General features: G+C 40.0%; 2 protein-coding genes across 4 annotated transcripts in view; one reads left to right on the top strand and one right to left on the bottom strand.

The window, feature by feature from the left end:
- Positions 1-804: 804 nt before the first annotated feature.
- Positions 805-24,112, bottom strand: part of miga2 (mitoguardin 2) — a 79,489-nt gene continuing 56,181 nt past the window's right edge. The window contains exons 25-26 of one of the 3 annotated variants that reach the window (XR_008632152.1): positions 18,795-18,884; positions 14,053-14,192 (exon numbers count right to left, since the gene is read on the bottom strand). The gene's annotated coding sequence lies outside the window, so the exon portion shown is untranslated. Of the gene's footprint in view, positions 941-14,052; positions 14,193-18,794; positions 18,885-24,112 lie in introns of those variants that run through there. The other 2 variants (XR_008632153.1, XR_008632154.1) reach the window with 2 other exon arrangements.
- Positions 4,602-24,112, top strand: part of ntng2b (netrin g2b) — a 48,676-nt gene continuing 29,165 nt past the window's right edge. The window contains exons 1-3 of the mRNA XM_020921706.2: positions 4,602-5,031; positions 5,765-6,433; positions 13,556-14,199. Coding sequence (XP_020777365.1) covers positions 6,215-6,433; positions 13,556-14,199 — 863 coding nt within the window. The 5' untranslated portion in view covers positions 4,602-5,031; positions 5,765-6,214. The remainder of the gene's footprint in view (positions 5,032-5,764; positions 6,434-13,555; positions 14,200-24,112) is intronic.

The following is a 24,112-nucleotide window of genomic DNA, read 5'->3' as shown; positions in this document are numbered from 1 at the left end:
AACGACATCTTAACAGCCCCAAACAGACTCTAAATGTTAAACACTCAACATTTAAATGGCCTTAGATCAGCTCAACTCCAAGCCCTAATGTCTAGAGCTATTGACCGGTTTAATGAGCTGGTGAGGAGAAGTAAAGAGGTTTTTGCCATTGTCTGTCAGTGAGCTGTCAACCCTTTCGCCCAACACATGAACTAGTCTGCGATCTGACAGTGTATCAAGAAGGAGCAGCAGTGCAGTTAGTGAGAGGAGTTTATTTAGCATTTTCTTAAACACCTGAAGACTCACAAAAGACTACACTGGGCATTATTCATTCAATACAAACTTGGGGGTGGTAAGACCAACGGAAGTGAGGTACCCAATCTGTGCCATTACTTCCTTAGTCCTACCAATCACTCAGGCACACACCATATTCTTACAAGGTGTGTGAAGTCAACAGAACTTGCAGCTGTCACAGGTGTACAGGTGTATTTTCCTGCCATCAAATAAAAAAATTCTATTATGGAAAGCATATTCCGGTATTTAGAGAAAATGTATCACATATGTAGATCATTATGGGTGGGAGATCAAATAAAAGATTTCCAAGCACTAGCTACAACAATGCAGAATAAAACTGTAAATGAGTTCATTTTGAGGGAAGGCGATGTTAACATGGTAAGCAGATAAATGATCAAAATATCTCACTTTCACATTTGCATGATTTGTGGTGGACTAAAAAGAGTATAACTACATAACTTATTAATTCAGTTTGTTGGGAAGAACCGAAGAGATGGGGTTTGTTACCGTAACCTTCAGTGGAGACAGACACTTTGCAGCGTGGAGGAGCGAGGGAGCAGTGGTGTGAAAGGCACCTCCAGAGGTTCGCATCGATCACTAGATCACATGGGGACACAGAAGAGGCTCAGCAATGCACCAAGCAAGAAAAGAGGCCATAGCCCTGCACCTGCAAAAAACACACACAAAACTTACAGTAGGTTCATCCTCAGGCAACCCTGCACTGAGGAACAAACTGGCTCATACAAAGTCACAAGTACACTCATGTTGGGTTTACATGCTTCTTGGGAAACTTACTTTGACTTACATTCATTTTCTGGAGATCAATCCTAACCTTAACCTTAGTTATCGTGGCGCAAACAATAAGGGCAGCAGGTCACCATGAATTGAGTGTATATACAGATCTAAGTCACCACAAAGTGATAAATACCCATCCAAATATACTGTGGTGTTTCTTTTACAAAATGACTGCCAAGTTCATTGATTGATCCATGTAAAATAAAACAAATTATTATTATGTGTTGTCCTAAGATTTTTTTTTTTTTACCTAATGGAGATCTTTCAAAGTAGACTGATACCTGTGGGTAAAATATGTGCTAGAAACATCTTTGTGAACTTGACTTGGTAAAAGGGTCATGTGCTTTTGGTGAGAGCGAGGTGAAACTTGTATGTGTTTGAGGGTCACTCCAAGGTTGTTCTTGTTTCCCTGGAGGCCACACACCTGGAGTGAAAAGAGCAACCCTCCCAAGGCAGTCGACTAACTAGCGGTTGCTATGAGACCGTTATTGTGTGTGTGTGTGTGTGCGTGTGTGTGTGTGCGTGTGTGTGTGTGCGTGTGTGTGCGTGTGTGTGTGTGTGTGTGTTGACAGAATGTCAGTCAATGTGTGTTCAAAGTCCCATCTGCTTGTTTAAAGAATATGTCATATGTTGAAAGTGACAGGTGTTCTATCTCTTGATGGCACACTGGCTTAGGAGCCCAAAATGGAGAAAAGCAAAACATTACTGAACTAAACTTTAGGGACAAAAGGAATGGGTAAAGACCATATTTAACACTGTTTGCTTCAATAAGATTACATAATCATGTTGCCATAAATATCACCGTGACTCATTTACAAGGACATATAAAAATTTGAATTTTGATTAAAATGGCATTTGGTTTAAAAGTAAGTTAAATAAGATCATATGGAATAAATTGTGTTTGTTATGACTACATTGATACTGATATAAACGATTGTGACTAAGCAGAGCATTAAGGGTTTGAATTTTCTTTATAGATCATGACATACTTTATAAGGATAACTTACTTGGTGGGGGTACCCATTTGCACCTCTGTATGGTTTTGGGACGTGGTATTTCTCAACACCTATGTACCTCTGTGAATTTTTTAAATCAAATGAGAAAGAACTAGATCATTTGAAGTGTGGATCCATGCAGTGACTGTCCATGAGGTACAATTCATGTTAATTTACTGAGGGGTTAATCTGAGCATTGGCAGTCCAAAATGTCAACACCATATTCTAATAGCCTGACTAAAAAAATACTTAAGTGAATGATGCCTGTCCAAAAGTATTGTAGTAGTAAGACCAGATTCAGACGGGGAATGTATTTTTGATGTCATTAGTTATGGTTTGAATGTTGGTAGATTACACATGAATGACAAATAAGGCTTAGGGACTCATTGTAGCGTTCATGTATTTCTTCAGTAATATATGTAATAGAATGACTCTTTATGGGTTGAAATTGCATCATCCTTTTGACAAATAGAGCAGGGGGAAAGAAGGGCACAAAGTTTCCCTTTTTTCTTGTGGGCAAGCAAGACCATTCCTGCACTCAGCCAAAACATGTAAAATCAGAATGGTGTAAGAACTGAAGTCAAGAGGGTCCTTTTTGAATGTGGTTCTCAAAAAAGCTTAACGATGTAAGATTTCTAAAATGTCCAAAATTTGCAAATTTCCATTTTCTAAAATAAAAAGCAAACTTTAATAGACCAGGATCTGTCTGAAGATTTAATCTTTGTCCATGTTTAAAATAAACATTTAGCTTAAAGAATATTACACTATTTTCTGATCTATGGTATAATGTTGTTTCCTCATCACAAACATACTGAGAGTTGTGTTGTTGTTTTTTTCATTCACACATGTTGAAACAAGATAGTTCAACTCTCTAATACTTTGGTCCACCTTGTGATGTCATGTAGTAGCCTAATGCAAGAAGTGCTCTACTGTGTATTTAAACTCCATATAACTTTACTAGAATCATTTGGATAATTTTAGCCTTTGGAATTTCCAATCTCTAAAAGGAGCTACCACTTCATGACATTACAAGCAGCAACAGAGAATTCTGAGCTTTGGAGATGTGGACAGACTAATAATAATGTGTCAAACATGTGTCAATGAAACAAAACACAACTCAGGTATGTTAACTCCAGGTATGTTTTTGAGGATATAGCAACATTATAGCATGACATAAAGCTCACCAGAGTCAATTTTGCATAATTTAACACCTTTACTCATGTCACATTTTACTGCAGGATGACGCTCTGATTCACTTTAAATTGCACACACCGGAGGCCAGCCCAATATGTACCACTGAAACATGGCCAATTTGTAATCTTCTTTAAGGTCATAGTCTAACAAACAGTCACATGTGCCATCCCCCATCAAAAGGCAAGTTACATAGCAGCAATGACTGTAAAGTGTGTGTGATACTCTATTGACCACTAACAAACATAATTCAGTCGTGCCCTGGATATGAAAGAAGGTCTTGAAGTGCAGAACCAAAAGAACAAAAATGCAGGTGAGGAAGGCCCTACAAGTAAGAATTGATTCTTGGCATATTTTATAGAGCAGTGACAATGTCCTGTGAAGTGCACGTCTGTTTAACCTCAATAGTTCCTGTCTACTGGTTCTTTTGACCAAAGGTGTGAATAATGTGTGCTTTGTTGCTGGTCATTCACCTCTGAAGTGTGAAATACACTGCATTAGTCCATTACCAAGTAATTATACACATCTGTGCAGAGATGGCAGGATCATAATGACCATTAAACATTTCATTTAATTACTTTTTTCCCCCTTTGGCCTACTTTCACATAGTCATTTAAGTCACGTTGCATGCAATATTGAATTGCACATTGACATAAAGTTGCACCCTCCTTTATGAAGGATGCAACTCCATAAATTAATTAAAGTGCTTTAGATTATCTTGTATTATGAATAGTTTTACCAATGCTTCAATAAGTTTTTTTTAATTAAGATAAAATATACCTTACCTTAAACATAACTTTCCTATGTAAAAGCAGTTACTGAAACACTGAAACTCACAAAACTCCAAAAATTTCAGCACCATGAACAGCGCACCACTCAGCGAACCTTTGGGGAAGTTCAGAGCCGGTGTAATCCCAGATAATCCTCTATTAATACTGGAACCATTGTGAAGCACAAGACAAAAACTAATGATATGCGATCGTGTCTTTCACACAGATAAATGACTGATAAATAAAGCAACAAAGGCCTGTATAAACACGTACGGAGATGCTAAAACATATGGGCTGTGTAAAGCAGAGCCAGCTGTGACTCCATGGCGCTACTCCAGTGTTATCTCCCATGTGGAGAGATCGTACAGTAGAGTGCTAGTGATGCCCCTCGCGTCTTCCGCTTTGCCTTGGTGTTAACGCTAGGGAATAGTTCACGGAACAGCAGAGGCGACCGCCCCGGACCAGGGCAGATAAAGCTCAGATAGTGATTGAACGCGATGGTGAAAGGATTTAGCCCGGGCATTATCTGTGAGGGAGTGAGAGAGGGAGGAAGGGGAGGAGAAGGAGGGAGGAGATATTTTCCATAAAGCATTTTTCTCTCTCTTTCTGCCCTTGAGCATCCCGGTAAACCCGAGCTTAAAGTGGCAAGGGGAGGAGGAGACGGGGCCAAAAAGGGCGGGCACAAGCCTTTCCAACAAAGTCAATATTTTATACTTTTTGATACTACTTGGCGCTGGATTTCAGTCCTCTTTTTCCTCCCACGGACCGTCTCCAGATCTAGGACAGTAATCAGCGGTGCGCAGCGAAGCGTGGCGCGAGGGAAAAGTATCCCGTGAACGGAAACAACAAACAGCAAGCCGGTGTCGGGTCGGAGAGTGGAGTTAGCCCAGGAGGGGGCATTGAAATTCAGAAGGGAAACCAGTGCAGGACCAGTGAAGTGTTGTACGGCTGGAGTTGAAAGAGGACTGGCTCAAAGTGCGGCGCTATCTCTCGGATGATCATTACAAGTAAGTGCCTTATCTGATACGCATCAGTACACAAAGGGGAAATCCTGGAGCAGTTTGGAGGCTGTAAAAGAGTTATGTTGTAATCGGTAACATTTATGGCAAGTTAAAGAAGTTTATGATGCAATTATGAAGTGATAATACGTTTTTGCCGAAGAACAGTCTGTATAGTTTGGGCTAGGCTCCGTGCGGGATGCGCAACTGTAGTAGGCTATAGACACACCCCTAGCAGAGTCAGGAAATAGCTGTCGCTACTCGGAAACTGAACTCAGCTTCACGGCCTTGGTTGGGACAGGATGCACAAGTGCACAAGGTCTGAACTTGGAAGACATGCGCAGGAATAAAAAGTTGAGGCAAAGTGTTGCCGTGGAGACATGGTGTCAGATTATTTTAGACAACGCTGTTTTGATTTTTGTTGTCATTAAAAAAAAATGACACCATGATTGTCTCAGTAAATATCCATGTATATTACCTGAACCACACTTAGCCACATTCAACTAGAAAAAAGTTGTTGTTTTTCAGCATTGTCGGAGCATTTTATTCAGTCATTTATACAACAGACACAGAAGGTGTTGCGAAAAAATATTTTGTCCCGTAATCTGGCCTATGTGAATTTTGATTAAGAATTTGTATTTCTGTAGCCAGTAAATGTTGTCATAGAGGGAAAAATAAAATAAAGCGCTTTCAGTGTTCATCGCCTAACTTTTTCATCTTGTGCGTCCTCATTTTGCCCCAGGACAATCGGCGGTGCAGCAGAACTATCCAATGGATGCTTACAAAGACCCAATCAAGACTCCTGTCCGCACATGCAGCTGCACTGTTCTCCTTCAAGAGCCCTCTCTCTAGTAAACCGCGGTCACCTCTGCAACATGGTCAAAGTGCATGCCCAGCTCAACGCGTGTAACTCAAGCCGGCGCTCTTTCTGCTCAGGAAATAAGAAAAGTACCCTGGCGCTGATCCTTGGGGACTTGCACTATCTGTGACACTGAGCGGAGAGAGCCATTCAGTAGATTTGGGATTTATCGCCTCACCTTCCACATTCAAATGCAGCATGCAACATGATAAAAGGAGCTATTTCCTTTTGCCTCTGAGCCCCACTCCATGCCCGTCTCCACTCCCAGCCCTGTGAGTCTGCTGCCCCGCCACATTGTCCCCCTTGTGCCCCTCGTGCCCCCTGGTCCCTGCCATGTCCCTACAGGTCGCGCTGCTGCTCCTACTGCGATGCTTGGCCTCAACTTTGGCCCAGTACGAACTGTGTAAGTCCCTGGTGAGCACGGACGAAGGCTCGGTGTGGGAACATTACGCGTGTCAGCCTAAACCTGCATCCATGAAAGACTACATGCGCATCAAAGTTGACCCGCCCGGAATCACATGTGGCAATCCGCCTGAGCGCTTCTGTACACTGGTGAGTTCAACAAGACTCAACTTTTTAGGTTGTTGTAGCCCATAGAGATGTTAGCTTATAGGCCTGTAGCTTTGCAACATAAATGAACAAAAACGAGGGAAAAAATTGGTTTAGAAAGTGTCATAACAAGAATCTATAGTAAATCGGCTAAATGATTAATTTTATTGCCTGAATTATTGATTTGGGTATAGCCTACTGAAATAACCTGTATTTCATTATTTATCAAAATAATAATGTATTATTATTATTATTATTATTATTATTAGTAGTAGTAGTAGTAGTAGTAGTAGTAGTAGTATTAATGATAATAATACAACTACAATTAAATTCTTTAATATTTTATTCAAATACAAAACAAAAAACACTGACATGTGGATTATATGAATAAGTAAGAGATAAATGTTTCATTTTATATTCAAGTGTTTTACAAAACAATATGTAGCATAGGCAAATGGTCAGCGGATGCCGCTCTCTGAAGTGGGAATTTTACCTTGGCAGGTCTAAAGGTGTTATTTACATTAATATGAACTTGGCAGCCCGTGATTCTATTCAAATCTGACCTTCTGGAACATCTCACATTTCCTAAGGTAAAATGCATTTAGCGAGACCTTTTTAGTTTCAAGGACAGCACAGTGGGAACAACGCATGCTCTGGGGGGTCTCGTTAAAATGTCTGCAACAGCAGTATTTAACACACTTTCCAGCCTCCGGCGACCCATCCCATAATGTGAGGATAATAATTAGACATCAGGGTTATGGAATTGTTGCAATTCTCTTTTACATTTTAAGAAAAAGTTAGTCATTTGTCAAGAGTCATTTGGTAAAAACAAGCTTGGTGCTCTGAATGATGCATATGTATATTCTGACTGGTATTGAAGGTGGCAGACGTGTCTCAATCACCATTAGTCAAGTCTCCCAAACTTCCTCCGACAGAGACACAGTCCAGCTCCGCTCTAGTTTACTCAACCTAATCTCATCCTATTATGGCACGCTGCAGTTAATGGGATCTTAGTTTTGCCTGCGACCACACCATTTGTAACCTTAAGACAGTCTGCACAAACAACCATAATCAGATTCACACAGGCTTCTACTTTTTACCCAGTCTAATAACAACACCCGGGGTCACTAGGCAGCAGCAGGAAAGAACACTGTGCTTCGTAGATACCTAATGGTTAATGATTTGTTTAATGTAGAAATAGCGGAAACCACTGTTGACTTAAGAGAGCCTCTCCAATGACTCCTCTTGAGGAGAGAGTCAGTGGAAGTGCACAGAGATGCTGACTGCCATAACGTATTGACGTCTGCCCCCTAATGGCCTTAGCCTGGAAACTTCTATAACTATGTTTCTAAGTGAGCAATGATCAAATATTGATGGGATCTTTAATGGGCTTCCTTACAAGGGTTTGACCAGTGACGCTCCAAGTGAGCAGTGTGTTGTAGGAAGATGGAAGAGGGCAGGACAGGAAGGAGGCCAGTCTTATTCAGCACTTTTCTGACAGACAGAAAGCGTTAGTGGAAACTTCTAGTTCCTTTTAAGCCATCTGTGGCTCTTAAAATCAATGCAGGTACTGTAATATGTTTTGTCAGCGTTTATCATCCCTTTAAAATGTCTGCTGCGTACAAAAAGTTTCCTAAAGTAATCTAATTGCTCCCTGCATTACTCCGAGACCAACAGAGTAGTTCAAAAGAGACATTATTGATATTTTTTATTTGTTTGTTTGTTTTATTTTATTTTATTTTTTGTTTTATTTTTTTGCCCACAAGGTGGGAAAATCATATTTCTGTTTAATTGGTATAGTTTATTTTCAGTTATTTTGAATTCCAATGAGTCAAAGCAAGCACTGAAAGAAACAGAAATGTGGAGTTTCAGCCTATTTGGACTTACTTCATAGTGAAGTTAAGACACACTGTATATGTTTCAGCATACAAACACTGATGCAGAGTGGTTTAGGTCTCTGTCTCCATAGGGACATTTGTTCTACTCTATTTCTCTCTAGCTCAGTTGGAATGCAGCAGTCCTGAGCAAGCACCACTCAGATTCCAATGTCACTGCTCCTGAGTTTGAGACTTCTGTAGTTCCTTTGTAGTTGTCTCTGTATCATACCGCTCCACAGCCATTGCCTTCAGTTGGGAATGATGGAGTACACTGTATTTTAAAGGAGGGGGCTGCACCGGGGCATAGCTAATGATGAGGGAGCGATGCAGAAGATCCAAGCTTAGCTAAGCAAAAAGATAACATCACTTTTTTCAGTAGCGCTCACATTGTCAAAATTCAAAATGCAGCACAGAAATAGTGTGATGGTCTGTTGTTTGTTATTTTCACTTTTTTGGGCTTGAACCCAAACCCTCAATCAGGCAGCTCTCATGGGACGAGATCAGACAGCAGCAGCATGCAAATGAATGAGGGGGAATGTAAACCAAGTAGTGGTGCTGCGTGCTGGAGATGGGACTGTTGGACTATTGTATATCTAAGAAACAGAAAACACACCTTCCGCTCACAACGCATCCGCCTGTTTTAGAAGGTAGAATGAGCCAGCTCTAAAAATAGACATGAGAAGAGATAGAGCGCAGCAGCGGAAGGGGAGCATGCAGGAAGGGGAGGAATGTGGCTGCTTCTGTAGCCAGGATGAGAGCCTCTAGACTGGCTCCGGCCCCGTACCCTCATGCAAAACTGTGCCAGCATTGACCAGTGCCCTGCCTCACAGTGACCACCAGGGGTACAGCCAAAAGTGTCCCCTCTCATGGGTTACAGAATCAAAGCAGTTTGTTAATGTTCTAAAATACATCCTCAAAGGTGAGTTTGAGTACAGGATTAACAAGTCTGACAGCAGAGTATAATTAACAGAAGGAGCAGAGAGGCAAAGACAGATAAAGAGTCCGACTGAGACAGCAGTGGAGCAGCCGAAAGGGAAAGCGATGATGTAATGGTGTGGCTCACAGCCCTATTAGGACACAGTTGAAAGTGATCAGAGAGTGTTTAGATGTGTTGGCAGATCATGGGGATAGCTATAAGTGAGATTTATCCTTGGCTGAGGTGAGACTAAGAGGGATTGGCTGTAGGGGCTTAAACAGCTCGAGGTGAACTTTGTGTCTGGTGTCCACAATATAGGCCCAGGGTGACCAAGTGTGCATACATTATTATTTATACAATCTTTTACAGTGTGGAACAAAAGTACAAGAGAGAAGTTATATTCTTTCATCTGTGCTCAGCTCCAACCGCATCCAATTAAAATCAACAAATATTGGCACAGTATATACAAACGTGACAACACAAAACAATATTCATTCAGAAGATTTCATTCGCATAGATTTACACATAGAACACATTTCGAATCTCCCATTACTCTTATGAAGATGTCCTTTACTTAGAATGGCAGATCATAATTTCATATAATCAAATTTAAATCTTGTAATTCTATACATGTACCTCCGCTCAGCCTCACACGAACAAGAGCTTCAAATGTCCAGTTATAGCTACAGTCTCAGCCAGTAGGATGAAACAGGAAAAGCTCACAAAAATAAAAGATTATTGTCATAAGTGAAAAAGCAATATCCTTTTCTGGTCCCCTTTGTGGCCTTTTTAATGGGAGGGTCATTTCATTTGATGTTTCCCCCAAACAAAATAAATTGCGTTCCGTGTGTGCTCCTTCCTTTATTCCCCTTGCTAGCAATATAACCTAGAAACTTCTATATGTGGAGAGAAATGAGAGGTGAGCCAGAGCAGGACAACTGGAAATATTTGGGGGACACAGATAGTATAGTTATAGGTGTGACTGCAACTTAATATTATTTTAGTAGTTGACTATAGGAAGCATTCTTATGTCTTGTAGGCAACTAGTCAAGTTATTGTTTTTATTGTACATTAACACAAATATGGTAACTGAAGGCTTCTAGATAGAGAACTATATCAGTGATCTGAATTTGAAGTTTTTTCTTTCCTGGCACAGAGAATCAATAATGCAGCTGTCTTTTATTATAAAAGACCTTTTGTCACATGCCTGAATAGTCCAAGTAACTATAATGATTATTAAAACACAAGTACAATTATTATTATTATTATTATTATTATTATTATTATTATTATTATTATTATTAATAACACATAATAAACTGAACTGTTCATGTTACTTATTTGTATATTTTTAATTCAAAGTAATTGACCATGTATTATTATTATTTTTAATACTCCTGACCTGTTCTATATTTTATAACTTAAAGTGATGGTGGGAAGGTGCACACTCAATTTGAGCTTTCAGAATAAAGACTAAAACGTTAAATCTTCCATTATTTTATTATTTAATTTGTATTATTTTTGGTTTATTCTATTTTTTCACCACATTCTCTGTAATTAAAAAGTCATGGATTGGGCACAGTGCTATTCTTTAATTGACCAGCATTAGGTGAAAGTAGTCACTATGCATGCTGAGTTAAGTACAGTTTGTCTTTGTGGCCTTGGCATGAGGCACTCACTCAACGTCTTATTACACACATTGTTATCCCTCAAATGAAAACAAGGGAGTCACTTTTGGTTGGGGCATCATGGAGGCTGTTGTCGTGGAGACAGGATCCCAGCAAGGATAATTGCTGGAGGGGCTTAGCAGCGCGGGCCACCTGCCGCAGCAGTTGGCCGGGATTTGTATCTGTGTGTGTGAGTGTGTGTGTGTGTGTGTCTATGTGTGTGTGTAAAAGCATGTGTGTGTCCTGGCTGAGATACTAGGCCAGGACAGAGCAGGGGCAGGAGGCAGAGCTGAATAAGGAGGACATGGCGCACAAAAGGCTTAAACATAACCCCATGTGTAAGACTCTTGTGGTGGATCAAAGCTCTCTACGATATGTTATTACATCTCACAGGACACTGCATATTTGGCTGGTATTTCGATATTAAACTAAAATGCACTTAAACTTAGGTTCTTATATTAACAGAAAACAAGTGATACTAAGTAGGAAAAAAATCATAGCCATAAATCATTCCTAATCTAGGGATATGTAAGAAAGTGCTGCCAACAGTAAAACGCCAACTCAATATGCACATCACTGCTATTCCAAGTATTGTCCAAAGAGAATTTAAATTAACTTAAATAATATAATATATGTTAGACTGTGAAATATATTATTAAGAAATAAATACTTTATCAAGATTCATGGCAGGAAGCGAACAAAACTAAGAAGCCAAAAAAATCTCTTGACAATTGCTAAAAGAATACCAAAAGAGACCTTTGACAGTGCACCAAATCATTCACTTTTGAAAAATGATGAAAAGATGCTATTACATTTAGTCTTGCATCTTAAAATAGTTTACCGAAAATATACAAGAGTTGACATATTAAAGGAAAGTGTTGACATTGCAGTCAATAGGGTTATGGGTCTAAGGTCACCTCCAGAACAAGTGTTAATCTCTCCCCATGTTACACTGATGGAAACATGTACAGTTCAGTTTAATATCTCATAGACTTCCACTACTACCTTGGTCTATTACCTTCTAATTATCATGTGCATTGGCCGCCTTGTTTGAGATTATCTTCCTAAGTGTGTTTGTGTTGCGACTGTCTTGTCGAAATCAGCGTGCAGGAGATAATTAGGTTATCACATAAAGCACAAGGCTGCTGTGTCATTTCCTAGTGTAAAATACAAATTATCTGCATGTTTTAGACATACTACAATTTCACTGCTGTCTTCACATGCGCTATGATTCTCGATATTACATACATACTTCCATACAGCTATCCTCAGCACCAACTCACAGTTTGCTTATGTGTGGAGTTTTCCCCCATTCTAGTGTCACCATAAATCAGATGATTTATAATGGCGTCCTCACAGGATTGTAACTTCTGCTTTTGTTATTAGCCCACTAGAGTGGCTTTGAGTGACTGCTCATTTTCTACACGCTATAGTCCAGTGACTCTATTCATGCGGCTCAACTGTTGGAATATGCTTTTGGCCCAATGAGGAAATATGTTGTTGCCTGTAAAGGGTAAGGATGCATTTATATCATGCAGCTTAGATCACTTAAAAGAAAAATCTTTTGAGAGAGGATACACTTTAATTGGTTAATTGTGTTTACATGAGCTGTTCATTTGCCTATAAATCTTTGACTAAAATATGATGTTTTTTGGAGATTTTCTTTTTTTTAAATAAAACGTATAACAATATATATACTTAATACAGTTAATACAGTACTATGAGGAATTTGTGCAATATATGTTTGCCTTTTGCATACAAATCATGTGAGTAAAAAAAATACTTTTTTTTTTTTTTTAAATATATAACAAAACCTATCCCAGATAAATTACAGACAGTGACGTGAATGCATGCATGAAAAGCCACATCTGTTTTTAAATTTGCCAAGAACAACATGTCCACTATGGTGTGTGCAGTAGTCTTTGAAGAGTAAATAATTCTGTTGACTTCTCTCCCCCAAAGACTAAAGGAGGAGAGACTTGAAAGTCTTGGCATCGCTAGAACAGCGGGATCAATTCTCCAAAGTTAAAAGTGCAGCTCTCTGCTGTCTATGCAAAGAGAGTGATGATGCACAATCCTCTTGACCTTCACACTTCCTGTTATGTTGTTCTGCAAGTTTACTTTTAAGCTCTGGTATAGCCCTCAGTGGACAGAGCCTGCACTGTTAAGACATGCCTCATTAACACAAGCACCATTGTAAAGTTAAATAGAATACAGACACAGAAATTATTCACTTATTTCTTTATTTGTAAAGGGACAGCACATGTAAATTAACATTTTAAAATGTAAATATGTAAAGATTATAGCCTACGTGGCTAATATCCATCTTCAGTCCCTCAGCAGGTTGATGTTAAATAATTTACAGGACTGGAAAAAGTACAGCAACAATCACACAAAAGTACATAACACCCACTCACTATACATACAATTAATGACAATTGGTGACATATTTGACCATTAAACCATCACTGTTTTAAAACTTTAGAAAATGCTGCCTGTGTTGAAAGCTTTTGTATACGAGCAGGCAAATGTGTTTCATGTTTGATCTGCTCAATAAGCAAAAGAGAGCTGTCCAAAAATACATTTCTTAAATGGCACAGAGCAGTCATCTCTAGAGCCTTGTATGATTTGAATTTCTCACATTTGTATGTTTCTCTCATTGTAGGAGAACCCATACTTGTGCAGTGATGAGTGTGACGCATCAAACCCAGATCTGGCTCACCCTCCTCAGCTGATGCAGGACCGTGAGCGAAATGGTCTCATTACATACTGGCAGACCGTTACATGGAGGCGTCACCCCGAGCCCTTGCTGGCTAACATCACCCTGTCATGGAACAAGAGCCTGGAGCTCACTGATGACCTGCACATCACCTTTGAGTACGGCCGGCCCACAGTCATGGTCCTGGATAAGTCCATGGACCACGGCCGCTCATGGCAGCCCTACCAGTATTATGCCGACGACTGCCTGGATGCCTTCAACATGCAGCCAAAACGAGTGCGAGACCTCAGCCCCACCAATATCACCAGAGTCATCTGCACAGAGCAGTATTCACGCTGGGTCGGCTCCAAGAATGAGAAGAACGTTAAATTCGAAGTGCGGGCACGGTTTGCTGTGTTCGCTGGGCCCCGACTACAACAAATGGACAACCTGTACACACGCATGGAGAGTATGAAGGGACTGAGGGACTTCTTCACCTTCACCAACCTGAGGCTGAGGCTCCTCAGGCCAGCCCTCGGAGGCACCTATGTCCAGAGAGACAACCTGCTCAAATACTTCTACGCCATCTCCAACATCGATGTCCCTGCCAGGTCAGAGATATGCACAAACATGTTATTATGTCTTCAATGCACAGATCTATAGGAGTTTTTATTTTGTACAAAATAAATCCACATCTTTTTTAGAAAAAACTAATAACTAAATCTGTAAAGCTTATACATATCTACGATATCAAATTTGGAGGTTGACACTGAAGAGCATATTTTAGCATTATAATGATATTTTGTGACATTTTTCTTGCGTTCTAAAAAGGCATCTGTGACCTGCTTCTCAGGCTCCAGATAGAAGGGACATAAATGACCTGTGGGTCTTTTTAAAGAGTATTGTTTTAATTACTCTTTAGCGCCAGTGAATCTGAGATTGCCTGTCAGAGGAAAGGGCACATAATTTTATTAACACAGAGAAATGTCCAGTAAAAACATGATAAAATAGCGTAAATGATGGTGCTACACATGACCTGACCACTAAATTATCAACACCAAAACACATCATCAGATGATCGTGACAGATAGAGAAAAGAAGCAGGTGACAGACAGGCCCGCTATGCTTGCCCAGGCAGTGTGATCCGAGGGCGCTGCGATGACCCTGTCTCTACCAGCATGGATCCTCACGGGCCAATGATTAATGACAGAAACATAAGGCCTCAGTGGTCCAACGTAAGCCGCCGCTGTGCTCTCTCTGCCAGGGGAGCCGGAAAGCCTTACATGGCAACTTTGTGACAGTGAAGGATGCTCCAGGGCATCACACGCCTGCTTAGCATCAACAAGCCATCTCTCCCACCTCTCAGAATTATTATTCCAATCGATACGGCTGGCTGACATTTCAGTGGTATTTAACATGCTTGTTGGGATGGCCCAGAATGGAAGGATGGACTGACGAGTGTGTATGGACAAGGCCATGGGTGAAAAGGGGGGGAAATGAGGGAGCACTGGAGATGATAGCACAGGCTAGAGCGAGAGGTATGTGTTTGATGAAGTCCTGAGTGAACGCTGACACAGCACACACACAAACAAACATCCCTGCGGAGCTGTGTGAAAAGAGCCTGCAGGTATTGATCACAGTCACTTTTCAGGCTCAGCACAGAATCACAGAGAGGGCATCCAACAGTACCCAGGTCCACCATACAGCACTTCAATAGATACAGATTTATATTAGCTGTTCAGCATCACCAGGCAAGCTTTAATATGGACTCTATAGTAAATATTCTTAGATATATAGACTAGATAATTAATTTTGCTACAACCTATGAAATAACAACCAGTTAACAAGGTTTTAATTCAGCATATTTTACTGCACTAGAGAAGCATGGCCTTCATTTGAACTAGCTTTTTATTTCTTTGTAATTCAATGGCATCTCCAAACAAGTCAGGCTGAAGAGAAAACTTTTTATTATTTTCACATGTGTTAATTACACCAGAAGCACCAGAAGGTTGCTGTAATTCAGGCAGCCGTTGCCCTATTTGTCTAAAGGTCCTTGATCACAATGCAGTTAATTTGCCAGTGCCTTTCATTTTGATTTTATTTAGCAATTCTTTGTGCAGTTATTTGAGTAATAAGTGTGGCAACAATTTTCGGTGGCCTAAAACTCAATTCTTTTTATCGTTATTATTTTTTTGTATTCTTGTGTTGACCTCTTTGGTTATGTCCATCATTTGGTTCTCACATTTATCACTAATTTGCACCTATCACCACAGAGGTGTAGGCCGATGACAGGGGGCTACTGGTGTCAGAATGTGCTGGATCTAGTAACAGCTGATCCAAATTTAGCCCAGAGAAGATGACTGAGGCCAGTATGTCTTCCGCCCCAACCACCCACACCTACCGTAACATAATCACTAATCAATACGTTATTCTGGGCGGCCAGCAGGAGTATTAGGTGATACCAGCTGGGGGTCCTCAACATACAGTACAATAAAGAGGGTCTGATGCTTACGCTTAGGGAATTGATTTTTTGGGTGCAGGACGATTAGTCAATGTTCCCTGGCCAAAAGGCTAAGCTATTTCATCTCATCTTGTCTGGCCTCAGAAGCATATTGGGATTTGCAATGCTTAAAATCTGAATAATGAATATTCCACTCTTCTGGTGTCTGGGCAACTCCTCTTCAGTGGATTGGGATTTATATGAACAAGTACTGGTCACTATTGTAATCAGATATGCTGGTGATATTGATGGACACAGGACTAAGTCACTTCCTCCCCATATTGTATGTCTACTATTCTGTAGCTTAAGTCCTGTGAATGACTGCTACCAAATTTTCAAATTAATTTATTTTAATTTAGCAAAAGGTCTCCAATGGTCCTTGAATCAAACAGGATTCTTATTACTTACCTCTGTGCCCTTAGAACCAAACCATTGAGAGGAGTGGTTAAGTATTTAAGGTGACCCTTCATAGTCAGGGTGGTGGTGCTCTAAAAAGATACGGATAGCTAACTATGTTGTTACACAGTCCTATAGAGTATTATGTTTTTTTACAGCCAGTTGGTCAATTTCCATCTGTGCGTGCAATGAAAAAGTGCTGTCTGTCAACAACAGGGGACAATGAGAGGAAAAGGTGTAATTCAATCAGAAAAGCAAAGGCGCCAAAAATCTGACAGTAAAAAGGCAGAGTTCTTAGCCCTAGAGTCAATGAGCAGCTAATGCAAGATTTGGCATACATTTAGAGGAAAAGTTGTACCAAGTTTAACTGTTATATGCTACCACAACTATAATATCAACTCAAAGGCAAGTCCTGAAAGCCCGGCGCTCGAGGCTCATTTTACAGGCTGTAGTCACCTTTTAGATTCAGAGAACTGAAAGCCATCTCCTCTATCAAAGACATAGCAGTGCTGCCTCAGCTGTGTCATCATTTAGATCAGTAAAATCACATTGACTGGAGAGCTCCACTTCTAATCGGTGCATTTAGATTCGTATATGGCCCCCATCTTATCCTCTGTGTCTGCACCATACCATCTATCAGGGCCATTGTTGAAGTGCACAGTGAACCTTAGCAGCCCCATGGTTATAGATAAGACAGGGGGTCACGGGTTGGGCCTTTTTAATGAAATAAGCAGCAGGTCGTATGCTCACTCTTCATAATAGAATAAAAGGAAGGCAGTAAGCTCAGGAAAAGCTAAGTAAGTGGATTAGGCTCAAAGCTCAGGCAAGGAGATGGGGCAGGACGAGATCTGCATCATATTTCTCTTATCAGTGGTAAGCGCTCCGTCCAACTTCTCCATCTGATCTGATTGCTTGATGGAAGAAGAATGACATTTAAAAGTAGCCAAGTATGCAGTTTCAGCATCAATTCACAGATACTGCGGTCAGCGGGGGCAAAGAAAAGTCACTCATAAGTTTGTGAATTAAAATCAATATATCAGTTTCATTACTGTTAGAAACACTTAGCACAAATTATATCTATATGTCAACACCATTTGGTTATCTGGCATTAGATGATCCAGATAAATAGTATTTGCACCAGCCTGTTAGCCGTAATTACACATGATAAGCCTGGTCTTGTTCAAGGCCTAGACTCTCTCCATCAACTAATTACTTTCCAGTTGTGAAAATGAGTTCACATGAGGCTGCTGCAAAACAGGCCAGTAGCTTGTAAATGAAATGCATTGAGTTTCTTCAGTCATGTTGTTTGACTCATCTATCTCCTTCTATCTGTGTGTGTGCTCCTCTGTGCTGTCCTGCCCCCCACTGACCCAGCTAATGTGTGCACTGCTTGTGCCCTCTTTTCACATACTACAACACAGACACTTTCAAATCAAACTAAACATACAGATTTTATTTTAAAGCAACAACCCTTTTTATTAAAGATGCTATGTAACTTTGTAGAGATGTTATTGCTTTTCCTGGAATATTCCACAGTATGGCAATAAACCTATCGATAACATCTCCATGGAGTACAGGTGGCAGACTCCATGAAATGTTACACAGTGCAGCTTTACAGATTCCTTTATTTGAATATTTAACAACATTTTAAAAGCTACATTGCTGATGAATTACATTGAGTATGAGTATAGTGCTAGTCTAATGCTTTTCAACATTCCCTAACAATCTACTTATTACCTGCAAATGGTAACCTGCTGTGACCCTGATTTGTACTTTTCCAGAGTGACCGCAGTCAGAAGGCAGTGCTAATGAGCCTAAATGACAATGTCTATATGAGGGTTTAGTGTACATGTTGTTGTAGCGGAGTCATAAATGAACATGACAGGTCTCAAGAAACCGTTAATTCTCTCCACAGATTGCAGTCTCCAGTCTTTTTGCTGCCTCTGTGAATTTGACTTTGCTAACTGTCACCACAGTTTTTTGAAATAATGCCAACTTTTTATATTATTTGTCCTTTGCAGAGTGAAGGTGAGTGGATGGAAGGTGTGAGAGCAGGGAGGAGAGAGTGAGGGGAGAGAAAAGGAAGGCAGATGATGGATTAACTTGTAGTTCCATGGGACTAGCTAGGGTGTGTGATTTTGTGATGAATGATGTGAGGTGTGATGCTCGGTAAATATTATTCTGCAGTTCACACACCCACCACAGTCATCTTTACACCTTCCCTTAATATATATATTTTTTGTTTGTTTTACCCTCGCTCACAAATGTCTGGATAAAGTACTCCTCATGAATGAAAAATGCGATATTTACTTCATGTGAGGAAATCCAGACTTCGTTTTTGTGGCCCCTCCCTCTTTTTCTGTGGCTCCTCCCATTTTGAGCCATCTTCCTCTGAGGCAGCTGGAAACAGATCACTTTTTAAATCATTCATGAGCACTGCTTAGAAAAGAAAGGCATGCAGAAAGCAGAGGGGCCTCAATGAGGGAAGTGTCATTGTCCTCTCATATGCAATGATTTATGGCATGATGGTTGTAACTGATTTGATAATCACAGTTTATTTCCCCTCAGAAGGTGGAATGTTACAGTCAGCAGTTCCACCTTCATTCTCACTCTTTTGTTTCACTGATCTTTTTTTCCTCACCGCTCTTCCACTAATAGATTTTTCTTTCTTTTTACCTTCCAACCCTTGAGCCCATATCCTTTTAAATTTCCAAATACAATAGAGATATTCTTCCCACATGCCCCTCTGTGCACTGCCTTACCAGCATCTTGCAAAGGGGGAATTTCCTGACACAGTCTTTAAAGCTGAAACGCATGCTGGGAATTGTAAGAGGAGGACGTGGTGAGGAGGGGATAGCCCTGAGAAAGATGGTTGTCTTTTTGGTCCCCTACTATAAGAAGCTAAATATTGTGGTGTTTGACAGTCACTCTCACTAGGGATGTAGCAGACTTAAGAAATTCTTGGCCGACTATAGACAGGCCCTGAGTGTCAACTAAAACGGGGCACGGGATTGGCAAAAGCTCTAATTATTACTCAAGGTGCATTAACTTTTCTGGTAGAGGGTCTATCAAATGTTTTTCTCCATGGAGAAAAGTACTGTGAAACATTCCAAAGTAATGACATCTCCATGGAGAAAATGCCTTTAAAGGACCCTCCACCAGAAAAGTTACACAGTATACCTTTAATGGTGTTTGAAGTATGTATACAAAGAAGTCCATTTAAAAAGCATATTCATAAGTAGAAAAATGACAGATTCAACTGTCCAATCACTGCCAAAACTCCAGCTAATTCACTCCATGAATTCTCTTCTGTTGTTGTTGGTCCTAGAAACATTGAAATGTCCTAAAGAGTTGGTCAAACAAGAAACCATTGACTGATCAATCAACTAAAATATTAAAGCTTTACAGCCTTAACTGTTACTATTACAATTAACTTGAAATAATTGCTCATTTATAACTTTTTTATCCATCGAACTTGCAGTAAATTATGTGATTAGCAACATAATTGTTACATTACATATATTATTTAGTTTAATGGTAGCTCTGATCTAAAGGGAAGAAGATATTGGAAAAAACAAAACAAAAAACATACATAAAGTGGCAGAAAATAATATGTTGATGTATCCATATAACTCATTATTACTGGATGTACATGAACGCATCACACTATTCAACAAGAACTGTTTATGTCATTTTACAGTGATATGAACTCTATAAATGAGTACTTTCAGTGCTCAATAATCGCACAGTACTATCCTGTTACACAATAACTTTCCAAGCAGTGCACTAGGATCCAATTTCTGTTTCAGAAATGTTTCCCTTACTCATTACTTTGAAAACACAAAAAGTGCCTAGCTTCTTCCTAGTAAATTGTGGATTTGTGCCATTTTAGTTTTTAAATATAAACATAATACAAAATACAGTATACAATGATTATATTACAGAGGAATCACCATACCGTGGCCAGATCACATCAGTGTTAATATTGTGGATGCGCTCTGGATATATTAAAAGTCCAGCTCAGGACTCTGAAGGCAGAAGGTGGAGACTTTATTGGTCTTGATTTGATCCCTCCTGAGTAACTACATTTATTAAAGCAATACAAAGGTCCAGCTGAGGCTAAAGTTTAATTTTGTCTACATGAGCCACAGAGGTTATGAGCTATAGAACTATATATGAACTGCCCCACCCCACTGTTAAGAGCAGCATTATTTTACTGGTATGTGTATAATTAGATAGAAACCAGTGTTAATAACTAAGTAATTTAATGTATCCAAACATTTGACAGTACGTTAGGAGCCAAAACAAGGTAAATGAATCTCCTAATTTATGCCATTAAAAATAATTGAAGAGCAACAAATGTGTGTGTTGAACTTTACTATATCCAGTAAATAAAGCAGCTGGACAGTTATGTGCATGTTGGCACAGAAATATTGTAGACATTTCTCCATAAAACAATGCAGTATTGTTCTCAAGCCTTGTTTTCTTGTTGCAATTTTAGTTAAGTTTGTGTACATGTGGTGATTGTTCCTGGCCTCCTCTGTTGACACTGCCTGTCTGCCTGGGGGCTTGTGGCTGGAGATGGGCTAACTCTTTCTTCTCTGACTAATGATGTTCTCAGTCTCAAGGTTTTGTGCATAATTATATTAACCCTTGTCCTTTGGCTGATCCTTTCACTAAGCAGTCCCAATGCATTTACTAAAGTTACACAAAACATACGCATATGTGTTTAGTGGTTACCATGCTGACTTTTAAAAGACTTTTTACTATTATTTACAGCAGCCGCAGAGTGAAAAATGAGGTGCATGGGTGAGGGCCTGCGGGCACAGTTTTCCAAATGCGTTGGCACACTCATTTATAACAGCATGCCTTTAAACATTAGCAGTTCAGAAGTGAGCTGTGAAGTTCACATGGAGACCATATTGTCCCTGAGGAGGGGGCTGCTTTCTTCAGCGTGCCGACTGAGTAAAGCACACAGACGTAAACATCCACTGGGGTCTAAGAACTCTCTGGGGGGCTGTGCAAACCTGGGCCCAACTCCTGTCACCACACTTTCTGTCTCTTCATCACTTTTCATCCTCGTCTTCTTTAGGAGCAGCTTGTGTCTTTAAATAAGGGGATGTATAATAACGTCCCACCCAATTCCCCATCTCCCCAGGTGTTAGTCTTTGCAATAGTGTTCATTAAAATGAATTCTGCTGCAGTAAGGGCTCCACGGGGAGGACAGACTAATATCAAGCTGGATGGTCTTAGGACGGTCAATGCAGGACACACTGAAGCCAGCCTCTTTTTCAGTTCAAAATTTTACTTGACATGGAATAATAACTCTGTCTGTCAAAATTAGTAATTACTTGGTTTGATTAATAGCCAATAGTCAATAGATGTTTTGGGATGGAATATATATATATATATATATATATATATACTTCAAAATTTTGCCCAAACAGTGGCATTTACAGGGCCAACACGGAGCAGCCAGTGTGTGGCGCTGTTTCACAAACACGCCACATTCAGAGAAAGTGCTCCTCTGAGATCTGGGCTGGAGAACAAGATGTGCCCATGCACACTCCATTATTTAGTTATTTTGTCCTGTGCATGGCGTATACTATACTTCAGAGAGCAGGTAGCTCAAAGTAGGCCTCTGACGCCATTGCAGTTCTCTACACAAGATCAGTCAGCCAATGATAGAGCTGCTCTGGCCTCGGAGAAAGGCATGCACGCAATAGCCATTTACTGTATCCTGTGTAAATAATTCAGGCATATGCTAAATCACACACAGTGGGTCTGACGGTCGCCTAATGTGTTTAGTGTAGGGAAAACCAAACAAACTTAACTGAAACAGCTTACATAATGAATCATCATTATCATCAGTCACATGAAGGATGGAAATGCTCACACACAAGGTTTGGGTTGCAAAGGCAATCAAGGTCATCTCTCCTTCCTGAATAATTTAAGATGTCTTTTTGCTGGACAGTTTGCTTCTCTTTTTATTTTGTTGCCAAAAAATCTTGGGATGACCTCTCAACATTGAGGCTCTGGAGTGCATTTGTGTGTGTGTGAGTTTTGTTTGAGAAAATTGGACACTGCTGCAAACAAGCAATCCCCAAGGCCTGTCTCTCACTCCCCAAGTTGCTCTGCTCTAAAGTATTTCTCCTGCCGAATGCTTCTGGAAAATACCCCAAAAGCAGCAGCACTGAAAGCAGGAGGATAAAACATGGTGAGAAAGCGGGGAATGTGTATTGAACATCTGTTGTTGACATCTTTTATGAGATAATGATAGATAATGAGACAGGAGAGATGATTTGTTTTGAAATTACATTACCAAGAGTTGTAACAGTGGGGCCTGATGAGTTTTACAAAGCTAAACATTGTAATAATTCGAAACTGTAAAAAGTTACAGTAATGGGCTTGAGTTGTATTTTCTGTATTGTTCCTCCATTGTTTAAGCTTTTGTGACTGAAGGATGCAACATTTGCCTTTTTTTTTGTAAAGAGCTGAGGCAGAAAATTGTAAGGTTAGCCCAGGACCAGAAAATTTTACTGGAGCCACAATGTGAATTTCAGTAATTTTTTTTTTTAATGAAACCCACTTTTATTTTTACTCCTTCCACCTGCTTTAGGGGCATTTATAGATCGTTGTAATGTCCCAGTTAAAGAGACTTCACATGTGAAAAAAGGTCAAACGTGCACAGATGGAAGAGGTGATGTATTGGGCAAAGGTGAGGCGTCGGGAAGAGAAGCGTGTCTGAATGGTCATGTACACTGCTCCGACAGTGTTCTCCAGGAAAATTGATCTCTCGCCTTTTACCAACAGAAATTTATGAAGCTGGAACATAAACGCAGTCATGTCCAATTAGCTCTGGTGAAAAACGAGGTGCGGTGAAGGGAAGGAAGTGGGAGGGGAGGAGGTGATAAAGACTTCAGTTGAAGCCAATAAAGCGTGTAGCTGATCAATGGGCCCAGCTCCCCCTCTTGCATGGTCACTTGAGTGCTCCTAGTCGGAGGTATAATGCTTGATATATTTATTTTGAGATTATCCCCTGATAATATTTCTAAACTGCAGCCTAAATAGCCTTACAATTTGACTAATTTGTCTTCTCTCTACGCAAATCAAGAGTTATTTAAATATTTTTTTTGCTTTCTGTTGTTGATGCACAGCCCAGCAGAGATGACTTTTACCTAGTTTGTGTAATATGAGCAAATGCAGATCTGCCGATACCGGTAGACTACGGAGGGATACAGTTACTGAGGAGCTGACAAATCAATGCTGACAAGAGAATTAAGGCAGCAAGGATCATTTCCTGTACAAGTTTTAAAAATCTGATGATTAATGGCCACAATGACAAAGAAGAAAACCTTATAACAGTTATAAACCGACCCTCAATGTGTTCATGATCAGTCTATATTAAGCTTTAAGATACAATGTGCACGATGGGCCAATATAATATAACAGCTGTTTTTAAAGGGGCGGAATATTATACGTATTCTATACACATTTTTAGTTAGTTTGGAAAACAGACTGTCATGTGTCATCACAGCAGGCATGTTGACTTGCATTTACTTGATAAAAATGAATGTATCTAGATTGACTGATTTAATTTTCATAAAGTTAGTAACAATACGGGACTT

Source organism: Boleophthalmus pectinirostris, unplaced genomic scaffold, assembly GCF_026225935.1.
Source record: "Boleophthalmus pectinirostris isolate CB_2022bp ecotype Guang Dong unplaced genomic scaffold, ASM2622593v1 HiC_scaffold_18, whole genome shotgun sequence".
NCBI classification, from domain to species: domain Eukaryota; kingdom Metazoa; phylum Chordata; class Actinopteri; order Gobiiformes; family Gobiidae; genus Boleophthalmus; species Boleophthalmus pectinirostris.
The sequence above is the reverse complement of the archived record's forward strand: the minus strand, read 5'-3'. Positions and strand labels throughout refer to the sequence as shown.